We start from the raw sequence: 23,447 nt of genomic DNA, 5'->3' as shown, positions 1-23,447 counted from the left end.
CGGCCCCGGGGCACGCCGGGAAGTGTGGTCGTCGCGGCCCCGGGGCACGCCGGGAGGGGTAGTCACGGCCCCGGGGCACGCCGGGAGGGGTAGTCGCGGCCCCGGGGCACGCCGGGAAGGGCGGGCGGCGCGCGAGGCGGTGGCGGCGGCGGGCGGGAAGATGGCGGCGGCGGCGGCGCCCGCGCAGCCCTGGAGCGCGGAGGAGCTGCGGAGCGAGGCGCTGCCCAAGAAGGACATCATCAAGTTCCTGCAGGAGCATGCGGCGCAGGCGGTGCGCGGCGGGCCGGGGGGCGGGAGGGGCAGGGCCGGGGCCGCGCCGCGCCGCGCCGCCGTAACGGCCGTGTCTTGCAGTTCCTGGCGGAGCACAAGCTGCTGGGGCAGGTGAAGAACGTGGCCAAGACGGCGAACAAGGAGCAGCTCATCGCGGCCTACACGCAGCTCTTCCACACGCAGGTGCGGCCGGGCCGGGCCGGGGGGCGGCCGGGGCCGGGGGGCCGCGGCGGGCGCTGACGGTGCCGCCGGCCTCCCCCGGCAGCGCTTTAAGGGCACCGAGGGCGCGGAGAAGGCGGCGGCGAAGGCGAAGCCCGCCAAGGCGGAGGAGGCCAAGGAGAAGGCGGCCAAGCCCGAGGAGGCCGCCGAGGAGGTAGGGGGCGGCGGGAGGCTCCCGAGACGCGCGGCTGCCCGCGGCGCTTCGGCCTCGGCCCGGGTAGCGCCGCGCTGCGCCTGCCCCACTCCGTGGCTGCAGAGCGCTGCGCTGCCAGCGCTGCCAACACTGCCCTGCCCTGCCCCGCTCTGCCCTGCCAGCGCTGTCCTGCCCCGCACTGTGCTGCCTGCCCTCCCTTGCCCTGCCAGCACGCCTCTCGCTGCTCCCTCGCGCCCTGCGTGCTCCTCCGTCCCCGAGCTGTGCCGTCGTCGACGCACTTACACTGCAACCAGGTAACAGAACAGCCATAACGCTTGTTTTTGCTTTTTATAAACTTAGGGTCCACCAAAATACACCAAATCAATCCTAAAGAAGGGAGATAAGACCAATTTTCCAAAGAAAGGAGATACCGTTCATTGCTGGTATACAGGAAAATTACAGGACGGAACAGTCTTCGATACCAATATTCAAACAAGTAAGGTCACATAAACATTGAGCGTTTGGCTTTCGTCTCGGGTAGGTGTGGAGGAAGTTAGCAGGACTCATCGGGCAGTCTTGGGCAGGGGATTGCTTCTCGAAGGTTTGTGTGGTCAGAGTCCTGATAAACTGCTTTTACCCCGACCACCTTAAGCTGACTGGCAGTGTCCTTCCAGTCTGTTCTGAGAGTCAGTTTTTCCGTGAGAGATGGCAGGGTGTTATTTTAGGACTGGCTTGTGTAAAGTGATACCTGGTGCATCTTGCCAGAGCTCAAGTTTGGTATTTTCCAGGCTACAGATAATGTGAAATACGGGCGTTTGGTCAGCCTTGAGACTTACTTAAGAGGAAAGATGATTCCTGCTCAGGTACTTTAGCTTATTTATAGAACTCATGCACTAACAGTGTAGCTACCTTCTCCTTACCTACCTTAAATGTGGAGGCCTCGGAATAACAGTGCTCTGAAATAGCCTGGTATACCGTATCCACTTCAGACAAGAATACTAGTGTTTTTGTCACTATTTTGATCAGAGGATTTAGGTGTATGAAATTCTGAGGTAAATAATAGAAACTCCTTTCTTTCAGCACTGATGTTTGACACAGTTGACAGGAACAAGAAAGCTGTCACTGGAATACTGTGTCTGATCCATCTTACTTGTTTTAAAGTCTGTTTTCCTACAGCATTGAAAGCAAAATTGGTTCCCCGTTGATCTTTTTTTGCCTCACTTCTGCATTTGCTGCATGAATCTTCAAGTGGCATTGCAGAAATGAGTGTTTTAGGTTCCGTTTCTCCAGGATGCAGATCAACTTCAGCTCTTTGCAGAATATTTAATAAAAAAAACAATCACCGCATAGCACTAAAATTTCACCCAATATGCTGTTTTGAATGAAAGAATAAATAATAGGAACCATCAGGAAATCTGTCAGTGTGCTATAAATAAAAGACTTTTATGTAAATAAATCATGATCATAATAGTCATTTTAGATGGAAATATGGTGTGTGCTGCTGTGACGTTAAAGTGAATGAACATAAAAACTGTTTTTCAGGTTCAAAGAAGAAAAAAGCAGCCAAACCTTTAAGTTTCAAAGTTGGCATAGGAAAAGTTATCAGAGGTGTAAGTAAGCTATTAATGACTCCCTCAAAAACCAAAAGATTTTTTCAGTCTGCAGAATTTATCACTGGGATGCAAATTTTGAGCTGCTGTTCTTGTTTCTTCTGGGGCTAAGAAGGCAAGCTGAAAGCTTTTCCATCGGCAGGATGTAATATTTTTATAGATGCATTCATCCATCTTCAGTGTCATTTCTCTCGTTGAGTAGAATTTAGAAAACAGTTTTACAATTACATATTCCTCAGGATAAGTAGAGTCTCTTATACATTTGTGTGTAGCACTTGGTGGACAGGACTATTGGGTTCCTGGGGCTCTACCACTGAACACATGCACAGTATGCATGATTAGGCAATCAGAATATTTTTTTTCCCATCAGCATCTTTCCATATTTACCTTAAGTGCCTCCTCCTGCATATAGTTCATCCATTAACTCTGAATTGTATGCTGAAATGCCATACTCTAACTGCTGTCGTGTATTGGAAGTAGGTTGCATAGTGTCTGTTCTCTGAATTTTTCTTCAAAATCCTGAAGAGCTAAACAAAAGAAAACCCCACTACTGAAATTCCTCTGCTGTATCCAGCACTGACTTTTACAGTAGTGCAAGAAGCAGCTCTGTGAGGGGGTTATCTAAGATAGCCTGAAGTACTAAGCAGAAGAATCAAATTTTCTGCCCATTCATCTGCTTGTTTAAATCCTGAAGTCTGTGTACTGGTGTAAACTTGGTATCTGGGAGAAATCATCTTAGGCACGAATGAGGTGCCTCACTGTGCACCTCGCTGCTGAGCCAACAGGGAAATTGGTGGCTGTTAGTACAAGATAAGCTCTTATGCTTGCAAAGCTTTTTCTTTTGTCTAAGTATATGAATATATATATATATATATTCATAAACAGAATTTCTCATGCTGCTGCTATGCAGCAAAAACGCCTTTATGTCTGACTCTGGATTGGAGTTGGAAAGGGGAAAATGTTCCTGGGCTTATGCCTAGTGCTGCAAAAGACAGAGTCACCTGGGTTTCTCTTTAGTCTTGGTGCAGTGCTCCTGTTTTGTATGGTTGCCAGGTATGTTCCCTGCGCAGCCGCAGGATGCGAGTAGCAGCTCTTCATTGTGAAATGCTGAAATAATGCTAAGCTGGACAGTAGCTGTGAGGCAGTGTGAGTATGGAAAAGGGACAAGTGCCAAAATAAAACTAGTCCTTAGGCATCAGCTTTAAAATAAGGCTAATCCATTGACAGTGCAGACAGGTAGGGACACCTGAGGCGAGGAGAGAGGCAAACCAGTTAGTATGTGTCGGCTACACGGGAAACGTGATTTGAAACTGGATACTTGCAGTGAAACCTTTACTTGATCAGTTCACTGGTATCTTTACAACACAATTGTGAACCAAGAGTACGTTGTACAGTCGAGATTAATTTGGGAGCAAGGAACATGAGGCGGGGGTGAATGTTTCCACACRTAAAAAGAATGTGCAAAACCACCTCACAGTGTGTACTCTGGGGTGGGTGAACACGCACGGAAGACTTGCATGTTATTGCATGTGTTTTTAGAGAAGTTGGGAAAGTATATTAAATGCATTTTCTTCAGTGCATTAAGACTCTTCTTTTGTTTTTTAGTGGGATGAAGCTCTCCTAACAATGAGTAAAGGAGAGAAAGCTCAACTGGAAATTGAACCTGAATGGGCTTACGGCAAGAAAGGTCAGCCTGATGCTAAGTATCCTTTTGTGATCAATTACTCATTACTATTTTAAGTAACTTGGAAATGCTCAGCAGAATAAGCTGCATTGCAGAGCAGGATATAAAGGGGGCATGCTCATTTTTTTGCTAGTAGCAGGTTTCAGTGTTAAGGAATATACACAAATGCAGTGAACCTACTTAAGTGATGGATGCAACCGCACATTTGTCTTGAAGAACAGCTCCTCTGGGCATACTGCATTTYCGCTGACAAAGTTAGTTGAGAACAGGGATAACTTTCCATTGATGCCTGCCAGCTTTTTTATTCTAGCTGTTTCTAATTGCTCATTTCCGCAGTGCAAATGGAGATACGTAGTAGGGAAATGGGAGAAAAAGATTTTGCTGCTGTTTATAGAGAGCCGTTAAAACCGGCTAGAAGCACTGGTCTCCTAGAAGATTCCAGGATACAAATGAAGTAGGGAATTGAATTGAGCTGTCCCTGCAGACCTCTTTTCCTGCCGTCCTGTTTTGTATTTCCTGTCCACCCTTCCTGCTGGTTTCAGGAGGAGGGGAAGTGATTTTCTCTCCTGTTCTTATCTTTTCTGCTGATAGATTTTTTTAAGACAACTATTTAGATTATTTCATTATTTGTCTTCAAATAAGACATTCTGACTTCACAGAGAAAGACCAGTGATAGTGTCCCAAAAAGGGAGACACCACTTAGGCAGTTAATTTAAAATTCAGCTGTTCCTCTTAAGAAGAATTAGAATAATGAGAACTATGTCTCATGATAAAAGGCGTATCTGTAGATCTGGTACTGAATGTCCCTTATGACCACTCATGTTAAACAGCAGCTGTGATTCATACTAAATACAGGATGTTAAAATGGGTCAGTGAAATGTAAAACTGACACCTGAGAAATGGAACAGGTGGTAAATCATTTAACTTCAGTTTATAAACTAAACTTAATTATGTTTTTTTACAAGCTTCCTTAACTTATGCAAACAGGATACCACCAAATGCAAAACTTTTCTTTGAAGTGGAATTGGTGGATATTGAGTGAAATGAAGAATTTTCTTTGCTGCTGGGAATTCATTTCTGAGCAAGAGCTTCCAACAACTGCAGTTTTGCTCTTGTAACTTCAGGATATAGTAACAACTGTGGCCTTGTATTGAAATCAAGTTTTTTTCCCCCTCAACTGCTGTACAGTAACTTACCACTAAAGAAACATAGTTTATACATGCAAGTGATTTGACTTCTTTTTGTGTGTAGGCTCACCTTAAAAATTCCTTCTCCTAGTGTGGGGAAAATAAAAATGCAGGAGTTTACTGGAAACAGTTAAAGCGGAAACAGACTCATCCTTCAAATTCCATGATTTTTACTATTGTTTCCAGTACTGACTAATCTTTTACTGTAACATATTTACTTCAATACTTAGCTCAAGTCTTTGATAACTCATTTTTCTTTGTTTTACATTCTATGTAGCTGCTAAGTTTTACCACAGTAATTTTACCCAACAATTTTAGTTAGACCTAGAATATTAGGAGAGTGTGAGAGGCAGAAGTGAAGAAAAATTGGTATTTATATGCTAAGCATTGTTTAAATTTAAAAAAACCTTCAGGTCACATGCTACTAAAATTCTCCTTTAAAGGCATGTTACAGAATTGAGAGGCATGATGCCTGTCATGAGCCCTTTCTGTAACACAGACACAAGCGGAAGTTAGTTTGAACAATAGTTGTTGAACTGAAAATGTGAAGTTCTTATTCTCAACTAGAATGAGGAAATCCAAGAAAGCTCAAAGAACTACTGAATTCCTTGCTTTTATTACGAAAATGAGAATGATCACTTTGATCAAAATGAAAAAAGTTTGCTCACACTGTGTACATGAAAAACTCTAGATACAAAAATCCATTCCAAACACAGTTTGTGCTTTTTTTTAAAAAAGAATGCAACATCATTTTGCACTGCATTTTAATTTTTGACCCCCACATAAAATAGAAAATACATATCACAGCTTACAAAGGCTGCCATCTTCATCTGAAGTTTCAGTCATGACAATATAAACAGTGGTCTGGGGCATGGGAAGAAGTTTCATGATAGAAGCAGGGTATGAATTTTTGGTTGGAGAGGAGCGCAGGTGAAAGGACAGCCTTGCTCATGAACTGGCAGCCTTCCTTGACCTGCTTGTTTCCTGTAGCAGCCACTGCAGGTAACACCAGTCATCAGAAATGCTTTAAAAAAGGCTACAGATTTACTGATTTTCTTTTTTTTTTCTTAAGTCTACGGAATCATTATGAAACAGCAAAAAATTCTTCAAATAATATCTCCTTAAGTTAGTGCAGGGAAATAAAGAAATGCATTTATGGTAAACTAGCAGTATACAGAGATACCATTTATCAGTTACCAACACACAAATCTTGCTTCACACATACCCTGTGAACATCAGCTCATTTCACATGCAAAAGACCAAATAGCAGGTATTACAACAGTTCTTTCACATCCCTAATTTAGAAAAATATATTTTTTTACTCCATCTTTGTTGAAACTGCACAATGAACTTCACTCACTCTTCTGATCAAGGAGGAGGAGGATAATACTGTCCGTAATTCCATGCATTCTGATAGTTGTACTAGAAAAAAAAAATATTAGAACATAAGTCAGAACACACCTGTTCCATGAAGGGTATCTGATAAACTGTCATTCCAAAACATCACATGTCAGTTTACCCTTTTGTGATTTTAATTGATCTAAACACACTACACAGCCTGACCATACACGAGTATCAACATGCTCCATCCCGAATATTCATATCTCAATACCTTTTCGTCCAGGCTTTAGGTGCATCCTGTACCTCAAGGTGATATAAAGGGCATTCCTCAAATTCTCCCTTTGGTACTTAATCTACAGCTCCTTGTCACTTCTCTATTCAACAGAATCTCACAAGAGGAAGAAGGGAATGATCAAAAGGTAATGAAAACATGAATACTGCATCTGTGGGAGATTCTAGGTACTAGCTCCATGTCCAGTATTACAGCAAACCCCGCAAGGTGGGAGAGGAAGGTAAAGTCTCTTGGTGCCGTAACACTACTCCCATCAAATCTATTGGTTTGCAGCTAGCAGAGACCATGACTGGGGCAGTTCCCTTGTATTCAGGCTTGGGAGATGGCACTGCCACCACCTGCAGCCCCAGCTGTCTCACTTAGATTATGTAGGGATTTAGCAACATAATGTTCTCAGGTGTGGCATGAACAAACATCCCCATCCCCTCAGAGCTTCCATGGTGTCTGCTAATCCAAAGCAGACTTTGAAATGCATGGAAGGCATCCAGTGCTGAAGTTACATTTCAACCACAGGACTGATATCTTTATAGAGAGTATAATTTTATTGCTCCCGTGCGTCCGGGTTTTGAGAATCTCTCTCATTTTTCCTGGCCTAATATCTATAGAGTTCCCCATGTTGGGTAAGACACCTTTTACTGCCTGGCTTTGAGATGAGCATTTTTCTGTGATACAGACACTTCTAAAATAGGGTTATAGAGCTGCCTACTTATGTCACATCTGCAACCACTGTTGTCATTTGCCTGATAAGATGCCTGGCTCCTGACAGTCTAAACAAAAGCTTTCATCAACTGCTTCCCAACGTGTTTCAGTTGAATCCTGCAGCTCTCAATGAGAAAAGCCTTCCAAGCCCGAAGTACAAGACTCATCCCAGCTGAGGGGGCATCAGCAGTGCCCACCTTTAGTCTATTAATCTCATGCAGAAAGATGTTGAAGCTCAGACTTTGACATGCCCCTTGTTCAAAGTCAGGATACCAAAAGGGACCTGTCTTTCTAGAAGCAAGCAGAGCATGCTAACTCAGGAGAGGAGGAAACCTCTTACATTACTGATTCAGCCTTTACGCCCCTCTAGAGGACAAAATGAAATAGCATGCAAGAATAGCCCCAGACAAGCTATTTAACAGGCTGATCTTGCATGTATGTACTAGTGCAGAAGAATCCATGCTGTTGTGAAAGGAGCTATTACTCTGGTGGTGGTGGTGGGGGAAACTATGAAAATACTTAGTATTAAACTGGCATCCCAAGGTGACTTTCCTGGGTAAAAAGTTTCAGCACAAAATAATCTACTACCCTTAACCAGGAATGTCCTCAATTGCATTACACTTCCTTTTACATACAGAGAAGAGCCAACCACAAAAATTTCTTAATTTTTTTCCATACTACACAGGGATTTTGTAAGTTTACATAGAAGCACAAGAAAAGAACCAACAGAAGCTAAAATTTATCGCAAGCCTTCCTTGCCAAGTAACACTTGGCTGTAGACAGAAGAAAGTCACTGATAAAACAGTTTAAATATATTCAGCATGTACATCTCAGAGGAAGCACTCAAAGCATACCTACCTGATACCAGGCATTGTAATTGTATGCTGCCTGATTGACTTGCATGTCTCCATCCATCATCTGTGCTGATGCCAAAGCTGGGTCATCTGGATGCATTTTTTTTTCATCTGGCTCCTCTGATCTGCAAAGTTAATATAATGCTTCTAAATAGTATCTTCACTTCTAAAATTGTCTTTTTTTAATTACATTTACTACACAAATATAAGTACTATTTTCAAAACTGGTGATCTACCCAAACAAGAAAGTAAGATTTGATTCAGAGAAAGACTGTATATGGTGCTTCAGAACAATGGTCTCATTTTTAAGTTGCTATGGTGCTTAAACCTAGACATCAACAAGAAGCTTCTGCTCAGAGATGGTTATTCTTGCCAGTATTATTTAGTGTTTCTGCGATACATCATTTAAAATGTTATTTTCTCCAATAAGTCTGGTTCCAATTATTTAAGCCTGTTGTGTAACCCTATCTGAGGTATACTTTTAAGTGGTTAGAGGAAAAAAAAAGTCAAAAAACAAAACAAAACAGCAGTGCTGTTCCTGCACTGGATGCTTGCATTAAGGACTGTCCAAGGCCATTCCTGTTGAATTGTCAGACAGAAATTACCTAAATAGTTACTGCCAAATGACTGAAGAAAGGCAATTTACCCACAGTAAGTTTCCAGAAGCAGTTTCCTACAGAGCCGTTAGTGTCAACATTTCTTGTTTAGATTTAAACTAATTGCATATACAGATGTTTTACAGAACTTCCGGAAGGGTAAGACTGAACTGCCATTCTGTTTAACGTGTGGATGTACGAGGAGATGGTGTGGGCTTTTTAATCAGTTGCAGCCATACTGCCTCAGTGTTTTGATAACTGTACAGTAATACTAAAGAGAGGTTTATTGCCCACCTCCTCCTCTTGAGTTGAGACCTTAATTCCAGCTGTTGCCTAAAAACAGTTCAGACAGTTTTACTTGCTGAATTTTGAGTAACTTAAAAGTGTGTTTCTTTGTATGAATTAAAACTCCACATTTCAAAGTCCTCGTTTGTACTTCATCTCTATCCTCCCCCATGTTCTGTTAGTCTATGCTAAATCATAAATTGTCTGTATAGGAACTATTTCTGGCTCATAGTTTTAAACACCTTTAACAACCTGGCATGCCTTAAGACCTCCTACACATAAACCATAAAAGAAGCTTGAGACTTTAAAAATAGTTATTCCTATGGCTGGAATAGACAGTCAGCTTACAGAATTGTAACTGATGCAAGTTCTAACAATTTCTCCTTCTTTACTTATTAAATAACAGCACTTGCTTCAAAGCTTTAAGTCAGAGACAAAAAAGTTAGATTACTGTAAGTTAGAAGTGTTTAACGATTCCTGTTTCTACATGTAGGGAATACAGATCACAGTAATTTTAAAACCCACTGAAATTCAAATGTTGTAAGAAATGCAAAAGTGTTAGTTAATTATTGTACCCATCTTCTCACCATTTCACAGGTCCTAAAGAACAGTCTCTGATGATCATTCTCTGAACTATTTTTAAAGCATTTCCCAAATCCTTTGTATTAGATACAGTCCTGTATAATACATGCTCCTGCTACCAATACTGCAAAACCCATTGGGTTAGTTTAAACTTTCAGGGGAAGATATTTCCTACCCGTTCTCTGCCTTCCTTTTTAAGGAATCCTGCTCCTGTAGAAGTGCCTGATGTTCATCATAGGCATCCAAAAGCCTGAAACAAACAAAAATATACTTTTGTTCACAATTTCCATGTAAACATTACATGAAGCATAAATACATGAGCAACCATTTTAAAATGCATCTTTCAATTTGAAAAATATAAAAATATTTGAAATCAAACAATTATAACCAAATTTGAATTTTAATTGAAATCAGATTGATCCATCATGAAAATACAAAAGCCAAAAACTCACTATTAAGGGAGATTTCACCCTGCATAAAGATGAATTTTATCAGCAATGCTAGCTCTGAAATCCCTAACTTGCTAAACTTTTAGCATACTTAATGCACTTGTTCCATAAAGTTACTTTATGAAGAAATTTTAAGACTTGTGACACACAGCTGCTCCTCCCAACGACTGCACTATGTAGTCTAGCTGTTGATACTGCCCATAGCAGCACTAATGTTTAGGATGCACATTTACTCAAATATCAGAAATGAGTGTTATACAGTACTGTAACAATTCCAAAGTATTACCTACAGCCTTTTCTCAAACATCAATGCAGCATGACAGAGTCATATTATTATTCATATATCAGTAATATTTGCATTTTCTAACTAAAGTATCTAGATTACTTTTATGCTGCATATTGCAATTTATAAGGTATCAAATGAAAACTCAATACTTATGATAAGTAGGAAAGGCTTTTTTTTTTTTTTTWAAAAAAAATCTTATTTTAAGTGAATACTTAGTTCTATCCTCTAGATTGTTTGGGAACATAAAATTGCCTTTTGTTTGGTCTGCTTATGATCCCAAAGTGGCATGCTTGGCTGCCATGCAAGTTAATATGTTAAAGATAAGCAGAAATTATGGACAGCTATTCCTAAAAACATATAAAACAGGAAAAGAAAACCTAACTCATGGCTAGTCTTCCTAAGAAAGTTAGCTGTAAAATGTAAATAAGAACAAGGGTTTATTTTAGTACAGGGAATTAAGAAGGGAAAAAGGCACGTCTAGTATTTAATTAATAAATCGCACTTCTAGTATGTGATCCTCCTGCACAAAAGTACCTTTTCTTAAATGTTTAGAAACATTAACAAAGTTGATGTGATTTTGGGAACTCAAGCAGCAGCTCTGAGGTTACCAAAGAATAAGATTTTATCTGCATCACAGAACACTGCCTCTTTGAGAGGCATCCTCCTTTTATATAAAACTTAGCAAGTTAAAATTTTAAGAGGTTAAGGGTAACAATTCTGTCCTATAAAGTCTTAGATATTTCAGAGAAAAGGAGATGCATTTTTTTTTCAGAAAATTATTTTTTTTTTTAAAGAGATATGGATCTGGCATCTATCTGCCAACAGAGAATTTATGGTACAAAAGAAAGTTTAATGGATGCCCAACCTCTTCCCCACCAGTTTTATAAGCACATCTTGTGGTGACCCTAATATGGCCATTGCACATATTAAATCTTACTGGTTTACATCAGAACCAAAATCCTCAAGAAATTCTACTTTTCGCTGAGAAAATGTAATCCTCATTTTTATAGACAAAGCGCCATGGACAGCTTTATCAAAACAGCTCAAGATGTTTTCTTCATTTTGCTTGAGATCTCCACTGTACTCCATTTCAAGTAAGTTGAGATAAAGTTTCGTATTTTCCTGTGGGAGGGGGGAGGAAAAAAGACTTGTATTGCACGTTGTTCATCTGTCATGTTATGTATTTAACACTTACTAAAACTATACACCAGAACTTTTGCGTCATAAATATATGCTACAAAATAGTAAATACAAAAGTCATCTCTTTATATTGGTCATCTTTGACCTAATTCTGGTGTTGTTTCTTAATTAAGTAAAAAGCAATCTAACATTACAAAAACAGGCATCACAATTAATAATAAAGATTGGAGGGGCAAATATTTCTATGGTTATACAGAATGATTCAAGAATACTGCCTACACTATTCATATCTGCCTCGAAATGTAAACACTCCATACTCTTAATTTTTTCTTTCTGGAAATCAAATAATATAGAAGTATACCGTGCCTCTGATGAGAAAAGATTTAAAGGTGTAAACTTGCAGCACACAATATGGCAACATCAGTTTAGAGGGACTAGTGTCTCCATGCAGTAATAAAACATTACATACAGTTAGAACATCTGTCATCATTGTTGCCGTTTTTAAAAATACAGTTCTGAAAAAAGAAAAAAAATACCACGAGTCTGTTTTTATACAGCAATAAGGAAACACATACGGGGTCATTTTCTATGGCTTCTGACAGCACTTCTCTTGCCTTTGGGAGATTCTTCTGTACTTTGAAGAGATGTCGAGCTAACTTGATGGCATAAAATGACGATTCACTAATTGATCTGGCACTCCTAACAGCATCTTGAAGGAGGTGTTCAGCTTCTTCCATGTTTCCATGCCTGCGTTCTAAGCTTACTCTTCGCAAGCGAACCATTGCAAGTCCTAGAATAGACTCTTCAAATGTTTTCAAGATTCTTCTTGCCTCATTGATGTTGCCTAAAATACCAGAAAAGATGCTTTAAAATAAGACATATCCAACAGCTAATTTAAAACAGAATCCCTCCCAGGAAAAAAACAACTTTGCTCTTACCCTGCTGTTCCTCAAAGGCAGCCCATAGCATGTGAACCATTGGTTTCTTAGGAAGATGTATTGTGCAAGCCCTGCTGTAGACATGCCTCACTCCTTCAATACTATGATTCTCCATGTATTTGGCATACTACAGTTGAAAACAGAGCAGAGATTGTATAATTTTACAGCTTATCTTTGGTCTTTAAATACATGACAGAACGATAAAATTCTTTTGTTTAAACCCATTCAGCACCTTTATTGAACCACTAGACTAGTTTCTGTAAGGAAGGACGTAGAGAGGCAACGAAGTTGGCATATGCAGCAGTCAAATCTGGTTGCAAGCAGACCATCTCCTAATGCAACAGATATAGTTATATATGAACAACATTCAACAAGAGTACAAAAGGTTAGTCACTAGATCAATGTATGCAATGAGTAAGAGACCATTGGTAAACTACTTCCCTTACCTTAATCCAGAAGTCCTCATAGAGGGCACATGAAATAACACATCTTTCAAAGAGGACCACAACTCGTTCATGAGTTCCATTTTCTATCTCAAATTCTAAGTATTCTTTCCAATTTTTCAGCTGAGCTTTCTCCAGAGGTTTTACGTGGAAGTAAGGCCTCTTTATCTGCAAGAGTCACAGTATGGCAATGCATGACTAAAGCCTAACACCAAGTTGGATTAAAAAACTAAAATTAACCACACACCACTCAAGTAACACCATTTCTTTAGATTGCACTTCAGAATCATACTTCACTATCTATTCAAACAAGTCAAATGGGATTATCCAAATATTGCTCAAGAAGTGTTGCTGCCAATTAATTTTAAGCTACTTTCTGTAGAAAACTTTTGAGTAAAAGTGTTTACAGAATTTAAGAACTCAATGCAAACAGTTTTTCCCCTGCAAATCCGCAGCTGCACCATGACAACAAAGAATTTGTAAACAACACTGAATATTGTACACACATATATACAGCCAACTAAAGTACTTACTGTTGYACTAACATCCTCCAAATTAAGTTTAAAATTGTGTTGAGAATCATGGGAAGGAAAGACAGAGCATTTAAATGGACTTTATAATAAATATTTACATTAAGTTGATTAGTCAGCAGCTGGCAAGATCACGTTTTTACTTCTGATGACCAGAAGAGTTCAATGGGACAGTTCAGAAGAAAAAGACTGTAAAAACTGCTCTGAACTAAATGCAATAAAGCATCCCTCCAGAGCTCTTTTGTTTTTTCTCTCTTCACCTTCAATTTACTTTACTATTTCTTTCTTATACTGCAATTCCATCTCAGAAACATCAGTATAAGTGTAAAAAAAAAACAAAAAAAAAAAAACCCCACCACTTACAATAATAATTAAGGAGTAATAGGCAAAAAGCCCATCATCCCCCTTCATGCTCCTCAGTGAATTCTGTTATGGAATCCATTTTTTTTTCTCTTCCATTTTGATAAATTCACAGGTATATGATGCCACTAAAACAGTAGTAAAGCAGGTCTAAGTGGCTAAGTGGCCACCATTACTTACGTCTGCCATCTGCCATAGATCTACTTACTTTCTGTCCATTATAAAGACATGTTTAACTTTATATTCCAAATTCCTTAGATATCCAACATGCTGGTATCTACTGAGCAGCCATACTCTCTTGGTAGAGCAAGTATTGATTCTGGCAATCAGCAATAGCAGATATCCTGTTTCTGATACATTTTCTGCAACATGTCCACAGTTTTATCATTATCCCAAGCTAGAGATCCTGAAGCTTAAGGTTTTCCTTAATGGTTTTACTCCCAAACCATTTCGTACTACACATCAGCATATCTGAGTCCTCACCTGCTCTACAGTCATACTTTGTAAGCTTTACTTCCTTCTAAGCTAGATATCTGCTGCAAGAGTGTTCCTGCAATATGTAGAACTAGTAACAGTTCTTTAGGCTGTTAGGCTGTTATACATCAAGAAAAGTAACTCTCATGTACTAGTAGTCTATGATACTAATGCTGACCAAATAAGTTTTTGAGTTTCTCTGGCTTGTAAGATGTCAGGCCTACTCCAACAAAGTGCAGTAARAAATATAATGAAGTTCTGATTTCCTGTACCACATTTAGGTACCTCTAAAAACCTGTTCCAACTCTCTTTTCAAAGAGGACCTGGTGTGGGAAAGTAAATCTAAAGCAAGAACAATATTATGTTTGCCAGAAAAATCAGTTGAGAATTGAAAACTCAAGTTGCTTTTTCAACAGTAACTGACCTTAATTCTATATGGAAAAAAATTTTTTTTTGCCTTGATCAAATGATAAATCAATTATTATGTTATATGTAGGAGTATGTTGCTTATGGAAAACTGGAAAATGCAAATGCTAACTGTTTTCAGATGCAAGCGTCTAATGCAACAATATATACGCATACATATGAATCTGTGCATTYTCCTTTCAGGACAGGCTTATCTTTTGGATCAGCACTGCCTTCCTCCCCTTATTGATTCCGTGGTACCCCAGATGCATAAGGTAGTACCACCTTACACAGCATTTTATGTGTATATACTTAAAAGCTACTTAATAAAAGGTATTCTTGCACCACCTTGCCTCTCTCCAAATATTGCTTAAAGATTGTTATACCCTCAGATAAGAGGGTTCACCTCACAAGCTGCTTTTTCACAGGAAAAGGGCAGAATAATGAAACTACATCTTTGTTCTAAGCCTCAGAGCAGTTTAGATTGTAAAGCTTTAACTGTTACTCAGAATTCCTAGTTCCCGGTCTTATGTTCAAGACTTTAACGCATGCTGCCTTACATAAAAATACACAAACTTACCCCTTCTTCAAATGTCCACCTCTTGCTGACTTCATGTTCATTGTGATTGAACATTTCTTGATGAATCTCGATGATTCTGTGCCTCATGTTTTCAATTTCAGTGATTAGCTAAAAAATAATTTTTAAAAACGTAACAAAATGAGATAATTTATCAGCTTTGTAAATGCACTTTATGTTGACAGCAATATGCATAAATTTAAAAAGTGTAATTAGTGAGTTACTCTTAGTTACTTTTTGTGAGTAAAGGCATATGAAATTTGGCCTTATCTTAAAGCTTATTTAGATTCAAATGAATTTGAACCCAAGTAAAATGTGGTTTCAGTATGTGTACATTTTCATAGAATGGTTAGTATTTATTCTAAAAGTTTTACACACCATTTCTTTCAACTTTGAACTCCACTTCTTTGATACCTATTTAAGTGTTCTACAGATAAAAGCAGTAGTTACTGAGCAATCACTGATATGCAAGAGAACTACAGAAGAATCTCAGCTACAAACATACTATACTTTCTGCAAATAAWCTCTTCTTCTAGCAGCAGAATAAGGTAAGAAGTGCTGGGGAACATCAGCTACGTATGTACCTTAGCAGGGTCGGTTATATCTTCAGTCCCAGAGGGCAGATCATCTCCAGGTGGTGCATCTTCTCCACTATGGCCATTTACAGATGCCAGTTCTCTGCGAAGCTGAACAAACTGCTCAGGAGACAAAAGGTCTCGGGGCAAGTTGTTCTGTACGTGTTCTTTAAACCTAAGAATAGATAGAAACAAATCAATACAAACTTATGTTTTATATTTTAGTAAGTAATCTGCATAACCAGAGCACAAGAATAAATACTAGTGTGGTTCTGTATTAACCTAGAACAATACTGAAGACGCAACTTCTGATAACTTAAGCATAAAATGCAACTTCTGCTGTTTATCACATGTTCAGAAGCTTCACGTTTCATAAAGAAATTAAAGAATAATGAACTTCAGTGATGCATACAGATCATTTGTCATGTTAAATTGATAGCAAAGAATAATCTAAATTTTCTAAGATTCTTTACCTCCAAAAAAAACAGATCTGCAGAAATTAACAGGAAGGCTACCGTATAATTTAACTAGTGCTTTCAGGTCCACTTATCCTGCCMGTATTAACACTGGATTTTACTATTTAAAACTTTACCAAGTATTTCTCTTTAGTGAGTCAGTTTTAAAAGTTCAATTAGTGTTTCACTACAAGTGAGCACTACAGTATGATGTAAAGTTCAAAGGCTGCTCATTCAGCTTTTTCAAAGACATCCTCTTTTATGACAATTTCAAAGCCATCTTTTAYTCTACAATAAAATTTGTGATTTTTTTTCTAAAAATAAATTTCTTAAAATGTGTTTCCGTACCTATAAAAAGCTAGCAAAACTATCTTATCTAGTTTTTATTTTCAAGCAATTCTGTAATAACACTGTAAATCTGTAAAATTAATTAAATCTTTTTTTCCTTTTTACCTCTGGAAGTGATGACTGTAGAGCTGTGTTGGAATTCCAAGGATACGATCATATATAGATGTAACTTCTTTTAGGTTCCCCTGTTCATTTTCCCAGTTTATATACATTTCCCACAGTCTGTCAGAACGGAAATCTGTCCCAGCTGCCAAGACCGCATGTTCATAGGCTCTGAAAAGTGATATAATTTCACAGTTGTTTCTCAATGCAGCAGTAGACACTTAAATTCATTACTTAAATGCCTCAAAATATTTTCTACRTATCCAAAGAAAGAACTCTAGAAATTCATGTTTGCACTTTTCCCTTCTACCCAGCACTATCAAAACAAAGCGAGTAAAGACGACACAAAAAGTCACAGGCAGGAATGCAAGACATTACGAAAACACACAATCTTTAAGGCTGAAAAATTCTTGTAAAGAAGCTTCTGAAACAACTGCTTTAGTTGTTTACCAGACAAAAACTACACATCAGTCATGAAGCTAAAAGCTACTTTGATTTAGTTCAACTAATTTCATGTAAAACTTTAGTCCAACCTCTTACTCAAACCAGGACCATCACCAGCAACAGGTGAGGTCAGATATGCTCTGGCCATACCTTAAAAATCTCCAAGAAAGGAAATTCCCAGACTTCTCTGGGTAACCTGTTCCAGTGCTGCACTACTATCCTAGTGCTTAATTGAGTATTTCCTATCATTTAGTCTCAACCTCYGAATTCACAATTTGTGACCCTTATACTACATTATATTATCTGTCCCTGCTTAGTAGAATTTGGCTCCATCCTCTTTTTTTAAAGAGCCCTGTAAGTAACTGCAGGCTGCTATWAGATTGCCCTTTAGCTTATACTTTTCATCTGATTACACTGTTATGTAATTTTATGTTTCATRTATCACTTATCTTGCTTTTAACTTACCCCCTTACAGTACTGTTAGTCTCAGGATCATCAGGGTCCAAGGTCTCTTTTAAGAAGTTTATATAATGTATCCAAAGATCAACACTAAGAGGAATTGCCTGAAGCCCTCTGCGATAAACCTATGAAGAGAACATGAACTGTACTTCAAATACTTAATGGTGTCCTAATAGAGAGGCAACACTGTGTTATCCGGTGAACCTTAGAAATACTAATTACTGGAATTTTGTTTAAATAATCTACCATTACCATTTGGGTGGAGGTTGGATAGAACATGGCAATGTTCTGATCTCCACGTGCAGAGTCTTGATCTTCAAAGCGCAGCGGTCCCTGCATTCTGACCAGGTTGTGTGGGCAGGCTTTGGGGTACAGACCATAGGGCACAGACCCATTAGAGCATCATTGACAGCGTCTGACCAAAAATGCAATAAGATGTAGCAATTGTGACCAGCAAACCAACTATACTGTTTTGAAAATGAGCAATAAATGTAAGTGACAGAAAAGCCCTGCCCTACTTGTTAAGCTGCAGTGTAATACAGAGGCTTGCACTGCAAAGCTTGACAAACTGTAGAGGTTTAACGCACCTGCCAACAAAGAGAAAAAACATTAGCTACAAATGCCACAGAAGTGACAAATGCAAACAAAATCCCTATAAATCTGACCATATATGGTAGGGTCTGGCAGCCAAATGACTTGCAGTAGGTTAGTCATTATTTGGCTAACAGGACCAATGRCAATAGCTATATCCAGCTACCTACATACCTCATCAGATTGTTTAATGTTGTCATGTCTCTTTTCAAGGTCTGCATACTTTTTCCAGTATCCATAGCAATATGGATAATGTGTGAAAAACTTGTCAAATGCTTTCCTGGCAGCCGGTAAATGATTCTGTCAGAAATACACAACAAAAGATAATGAAGCATTTTAACGTGCAGCTCAAAGGACAAAACAAAGAGCTAGCTTTCTTCTCAAAGAACAATGGTGCAATCAGACCAAAAGTCCATCTGATCCAGCAAATAGTCTCAAAGAACAACCAATAACAGTTGACTACAAGTATAGGAATGGGGCAAAAATACAGCAAGTCTTCCTAGTCAGGAAATCTGCAGCTCAAGTACCTCCTCTGACATAGTAAGTATTTTACATTACAGCCTTCCACACTTTTTTCCCCATGATTTTGTCCTGCTGTTTGTTGAGAACCCCTATAAACTTCTGCATTGACATAYTCTGCAGGAAGGAGTTCCACAGCTGAGTTACATCTCACATGAAAAGCCATTAGTTTTTGTTTGCTTTTACACACATAATTAAGGAAGACTAAATAAAAACTAACACTTGGCAAGTCGTGTAGGTCACGTTTCTCTGATTAAAAACAGAAAACAGTAATACAACATCAAGCACATTCAACAAGTTTTGAGTATTCTCAACATGCCCAAGTACGAACAAGAAAAAATCTTGAGACTCTGAACTAGCTGGCTGACCTCTCAGCCTCCAACTTAAAACCATTTAAGTGAATCCAATGGTCAGTTCAGAATTTCAGTAACAGCRGTAAGTATCAGCATCTATGTAGATCTATGCAGGTCATGGAAAAACACAAATATTCTTAATTTGTAAAAACAACTACCTTTTTAAACGCTAGTGAGACTCTTGAACTGTTCGAGTTGCAGCTGATCATTTACTACCAAAAAATTTAAGTGCAAAACATCATCTCTAACAATGGGCAAGTATTAACTATATTTTTCCTAAATGGATTATAATCTAACCACAAAAGTCCAACTGGACAGGTTTGTTTTTACAAACTGGAACAAATTTTTWGTAAGAGATGGAAGCTCCACAGTATTAATGCTTTCAAAAGAATTATTGTTTTGATTTTGTCTTAAACATTGCTTTGCGATATCTGCTGACGATAACTGGTAAGTGCTGCTGTCTGAAAATAGCATCTATGAAAGCCTGATGTAAACTTGGAGTTTGGTTTTGACTGGAAAGCTGAGGGTAAAAAGTAGGTACATACTAACCTCTTGCTCTACATATTGTAGAAGATACACCCATCCTGTGAAATCCTGCGGATTCTCCTCTACTACTTTCCAGAACTTCTCATAATCTGGAGGGAAGCAAGACTCAATATCTGTTGTCTGTAAACTTTCAATATTCGAAATTTCACCTTCTTGCGTGTTCTCTTCATTCAGGTCAGCGGAACTATCAGGTGATTGTTCCATCTCTGTTACACTCATAATTTCTGTACTGAAGTCCATATGYTGCTCTTCTGCTGTTGTCTCAGCGCCATTGTCTGCATTGTCACTGCTCACGGTCTTCTCCTCCTCTGTATTCTCTGAGTTCTGCATAGCTGAGGCTAATACTGAGGTTAATGCTGTTTTGTAGTACTATATCCTGTGGAGGGGAAAAAAAAAGGATTCAACATTCAAATCTTCAACAAGAACTTCACCATGAGTTTTAAAATTRTCAGCCTGCATAGACATTAATTCAACTACAGTATTGAGAGAAAAAAGCCTTAAAGTGCTATAATTACTCCTGTTTAACTAGGGAAGAGTAGGGGGTGGAAGAAAGCACCTATTCCTAATAGTTAAACATCACTTAAATCARAAAGCTGCCCATTGTCTTTGATGGTTACTAAAAGTAGATGTGTCAATCTACAAGTAAACAGCTTTAGATTGTCAGGWGCATCCAGCCTTGTTACATTAACATCAATGAATTCATATTAACCTTTGACTGTTTCAAGTTAAGAGTGTGAAAARTTCAGAAAGGCCTAAAACTTTCAGAAATTGGGCTCTTACCTAAACAACCAAACATTTCACTAGCTGCATGAGCTGAACAGATTATTCCAAGATTAAGCAAACAAGGTTAACTCTTAAGCAAAATTTGTTTCCCAACTTTCAGCCATCCAAGAATCTCCTGAGTGTCTCATTCATCTATTTATTTCATCATGAACTTCCAGCAATTAGATCTGCTTCATTCATGAGTCTCATTCACAATTATTAAAATGTTAATAACCATAAATTTTAACACACAGACACACACACACTATTGTGAATCTTCCAAGTAATTACTGTTAGTAGTGATCAAGATATAAAAGTCAACCCATATGTTAAAATACACCCTCAATGTCTAGCTGAACTAGCTTAACTATCAGCAGTATTCTCTGTCCATATTAACTATGTCTACACRAATTAGCATTAGAGGGCCACAAAAAAGTTTAGGCTAGCTCCTTACATGTAGTCACCTGCTTCCACATAAAATGACATGGCAAATGTTTCCGCCTGCCCCTCAGGACAGACTCCATCTTCCTCCCACTCTTCATTTTGATCTTCCTGCCAAAAACAGCTGCCCAGCCCTACTGGCCGCCATAAATTCTAGTCTGGCACAACTTGGTTGTACATCACATTGCCCAACATTGCTCAGTCCAACTCATTTTGGCCTGCAATGCCTGAATCCTATGTGTAAGGATACTAAACTGAACTTACTCTAATTCTTCCTCTTCACGCTCATATCAACATCCATTCTTTTAAAGCAGCTGTAGATTCACYGTAGTGTCAGATTAGCATACAAAGCCAGACTTCACTTCTAAATACAGGGTGCAGCAAAGATTCATGTAAAAAAATACTTGGGACTAGGCCTCACCAGCACTGGCAGGCTTGTAGATTAGGTATGTCAAATTATACAGAATGTCTTGTCTACTTCTTACAGTCTCACTGCTTCATACAACAATCTGTAAACTTGGATCACATCTGTATCATATTTGCAGAACCGTATTACAGTAGCTATCTTGCTACAGTAATGTAATAATCAGGTTTATAATAAATCTAGAATTCAGCAGTTCTTAATTGTGACTATATTTTGAAGGAAAGATGTCAAGTTCAGTTGTTTCTATAAGACTGCTATTCTCAAATACATTTGCCTCTCTTATTACCCTTAGGCTCTCCTCAGAGAAGATGGTAAGCAAGCTTTTTATTTCAACAAAGCACGACAAAACAGCAACATCCTGTCCCCTCCTCAAGCCCCCTCCAATTTATATCTCCAGAATTCATTCCAGTYAAAAGCCTGAAAAGAGGACAAACAGATATTTTTGCTTTCAACTGAACAAACACATAGAAAACTCAACAATAAAAAGGTGAGGAAAAAAAAACTACAGGCAGAAATGAAATGTTTTCCATCTCATATAAAAGGTCAACTCCCATACTCTAGCTTCAGAAGCTTCAAGACAGGACACAACAGCTCCTATTCTTGTAACAGTTCATCAAGTCACATGACTTTACAGTAGTGTAAAAACGTCTGCGTGGTTAATACATGCTATACAAGTCCTACTTTGAAAGCAAAGCCTTACTAATAGCCTCTTAAAAGTAATTACTTTGGTTCTCCATTTTTTATATCACCTGGCAATCTCAGTAATACAATTTCTTTCCTTTTTATAAGGTAAACACTTTATAAGTATGTAAAGCAACAGCATTCATAAACAGATGATGCTGCTATTTAAGCCATACAAACACGATCTGACTGCACAGGGTACATTACTACTTTTGTCCTACTGAAGAGGATGCCTGTATAAGATGTGCACTTTATCTCTTTAATGACCAGTTCTTCYTCACATCTTAGGCTATTCTTTAAAAAAAGCAGTATCCAAAGCCAGTTTCCTTAGTGAATTTTGGAGATGTGTCCTCAGTATGGATCTCATTAATAAACACCCTTTRGAAATCAGAAAATATCAGAATAGCATTACTATACCTTTGCCAGTACAGAGTACAGAACAGATAGGCACCACCAAAAATGRTTACTATTACTCAGAGCTAATCTAYGTAAYTCTTATAAAATCAAGGTAGAAGAGGAGTGGGTTATGCAAAACAGCAGCCCTGATATTTACAGCTTTAAACTTTAGAAAGAGCTAAATGCAATTGTGCTTACATACAMAACAATTAATAACCTAAAATTGTTCTGAGATATGCCTTTCTTCCTTTCTAGATGATTCAGAAGATGCAGTCCAGCTTAAAAAAAAAGAGAGAAAAAAATGCAACTATTACATCTCAGAATGAAAAAAAAATCAATAAAAATGGAGAATAAAGTACTAGTTGATCACCTTTATGCACATACCATGTACATTTCAAACGGGGTCTAAAATCTGTTTGACAGGTTCTAAGCAAGTTATCCTAAAATGTCTCAGACTGAAACACTCATATGCTAGGTTCTTTCAATAACTGAAGGTTATATCCAACTTTAAAACCCACAAGCAAAATCCATCCCACCTAGTAAACAAATACGAGCCTATCTACGTTGCTACAAGAYAACAGGCAAGAAGTTTAAGCAGGTATGCCACTGAGAGCCCCGTAAGAGAATAAATTAACTGTAGGAATCTTTATACCGCTAAATAACTCAATCCGCATATGGGAAACCGCACTCAGCTGCCTTAGGTAACTTAGAGCGCTATGGATTATTTAGCCTGCTTCAATTAAGTACTTATTACGCACGTGATAATACTGTTTTGAATTATAAATGTATTCATCGAAGACGTTTAGGTCTGCCGGCTTCCTCCCGGCCGCCTCCTTCCCCCTTCTCTTCTCTTCTCCACCCCCCCGGCCGCCCCACGGCCGCCCAGCGGGGAGGCCGCTTCGCACGAGGAAGGACGATCCTCCCAGAGGAAGATCCCCACTCCCGGCGCCCCTCCGCCTCGGCCGCCCTCCCCTCCCCTCCGGCCGCGGCGGCGGCG

The 23,447-nt window shown here is 38.9% G+C and overlaps 2 protein-coding genes and 1 non-coding gene across 5 annotated transcripts; 1 reads left to right on the top strand and 2 right to left on the bottom strand.

Moving 5' to 3' along the window:
- The first annotated feature begins 123 nt into the window (after positions 1-123).
- FKBP3 (FKBP prolyl isomerase 3) lies at positions 124-5,141 on the top strand. Its single transcript, XM_085297854.1, has 7 exons — positions 124-271; positions 352-453; positions 536-643; positions 983-1,118; positions 2,165-2,232; positions 3,838-3,935; positions 4,904-5,141. Exons 1-7 carry the CDS (start codon positions 161-163, stop codon positions 4,956-4,958), a joined length of 678 nt encoding a protein of 225 aa, XP_085153980.1. The 5' UTR covers positions 124-160; the 3' UTR covers positions 4,959-5,141.
- A 1,013-nt stretch (positions 5,142-6,154) lies between these two features.
- Positions 6,155-21,789, bottom strand: PRPF39 (pre-mRNA processing factor 39). 3 transcript variants are annotated; one of them, XM_085297851.1, is made up of 14 exons: positions 21,660-21,789; positions 19,750-20,122; positions 18,503-18,628; positions 17,744-17,862; positions 16,838-17,005; positions 15,939-16,104; positions 15,358-15,465; positions 13,012-13,176; positions 12,566-12,692; positions 12,203-12,471; positions 11,425-11,609; positions 9,928-10,002; positions 8,294-8,414; positions 6,155-6,525 (listed from the first exon to the last, which is right to left on the bottom strand). In XM_085297851.1, the coding sequence occupies exons 2-14, from the start codon at positions 20,074-20,076 to the stop codon at positions 6,472-6,474; spliced, it is 2,010 nt and encodes a 669-aa protein (XP_085153977.1). In that variant the 5' UTR covers positions 20,077-20,122; positions 21,660-21,789; the 3' UTR covers positions 6,155-6,471. The 3 variants fall into 3 exon arrangements, with proteins under 3 accessions (XP_085153977.1, XP_085153978.1, XP_085153979.1); XM_085297852.1 differs by lacking the exons at positions 19,750-20,122; positions 21,660-21,789 and adding exons at positions 17,990-18,152; positions 18,256-18,324 and having other exon boundaries at positions 18,503-18,584; XM_085297853.1 differs by lacking the exons at positions 19,750-20,122; positions 21,660-21,789 and adding an exon at positions 17,990-18,152 and having other exon boundaries at positions 18,503-18,575.
- LOC146599829 (small nucleolar RNA SNORD127) lies at positions 12,040-12,125 on the bottom strand. The gene has a single exon (XR_014894919.1). It is a non-coding gene; the product is annotated as a small nucleolar RNA SNORD127 (small nucleolar RNA).
- Positions 21,790-23,447: the final 1,658 nt, after the last annotated feature.

This window comes from Rhea americana, unplaced genomic scaffold (assembly GCF_003343005.1).
Source record: "Rhea americana isolate MKP2758 unplaced genomic scaffold, rheAme1 scaffold_131, whole genome shotgun sequence".
Classification (NCBI taxonomy): domain Eukaryota; kingdom Metazoa; phylum Chordata; class Aves; order Rheiformes; family Rheidae; genus Rhea; species Rhea americana.
The sequence above is the reverse complement of the archived record's forward strand: the minus strand, read 5'-3'. Positions and strand labels throughout refer to the sequence as shown.

Bases quoted from the DNA above. Each gene is read 5' to 3' on its own strand.
- FKBP3 (XM_085297854.1), top strand. From the start codon at position 161: ATGGCGGCGGCGGCGGCGCCCGCGCAGCCCTGGAGCGCGGAGGAGCTG. The intron at 2,233-3,837 runs GTAAGTAAGCTA...TTTGTTTTTTAG, and splicing joins TAGGAAAAGTTATCAGAGGT to TGGGATGAAGCTCTCCTAAC. The intron at 3,936-4,903 runs GTATCCTTTTGT...TTATGCAAACAG, and splicing joins AAAGGTCAGCCTGATGCTAA to GATACCACCAAATGCAAAAC.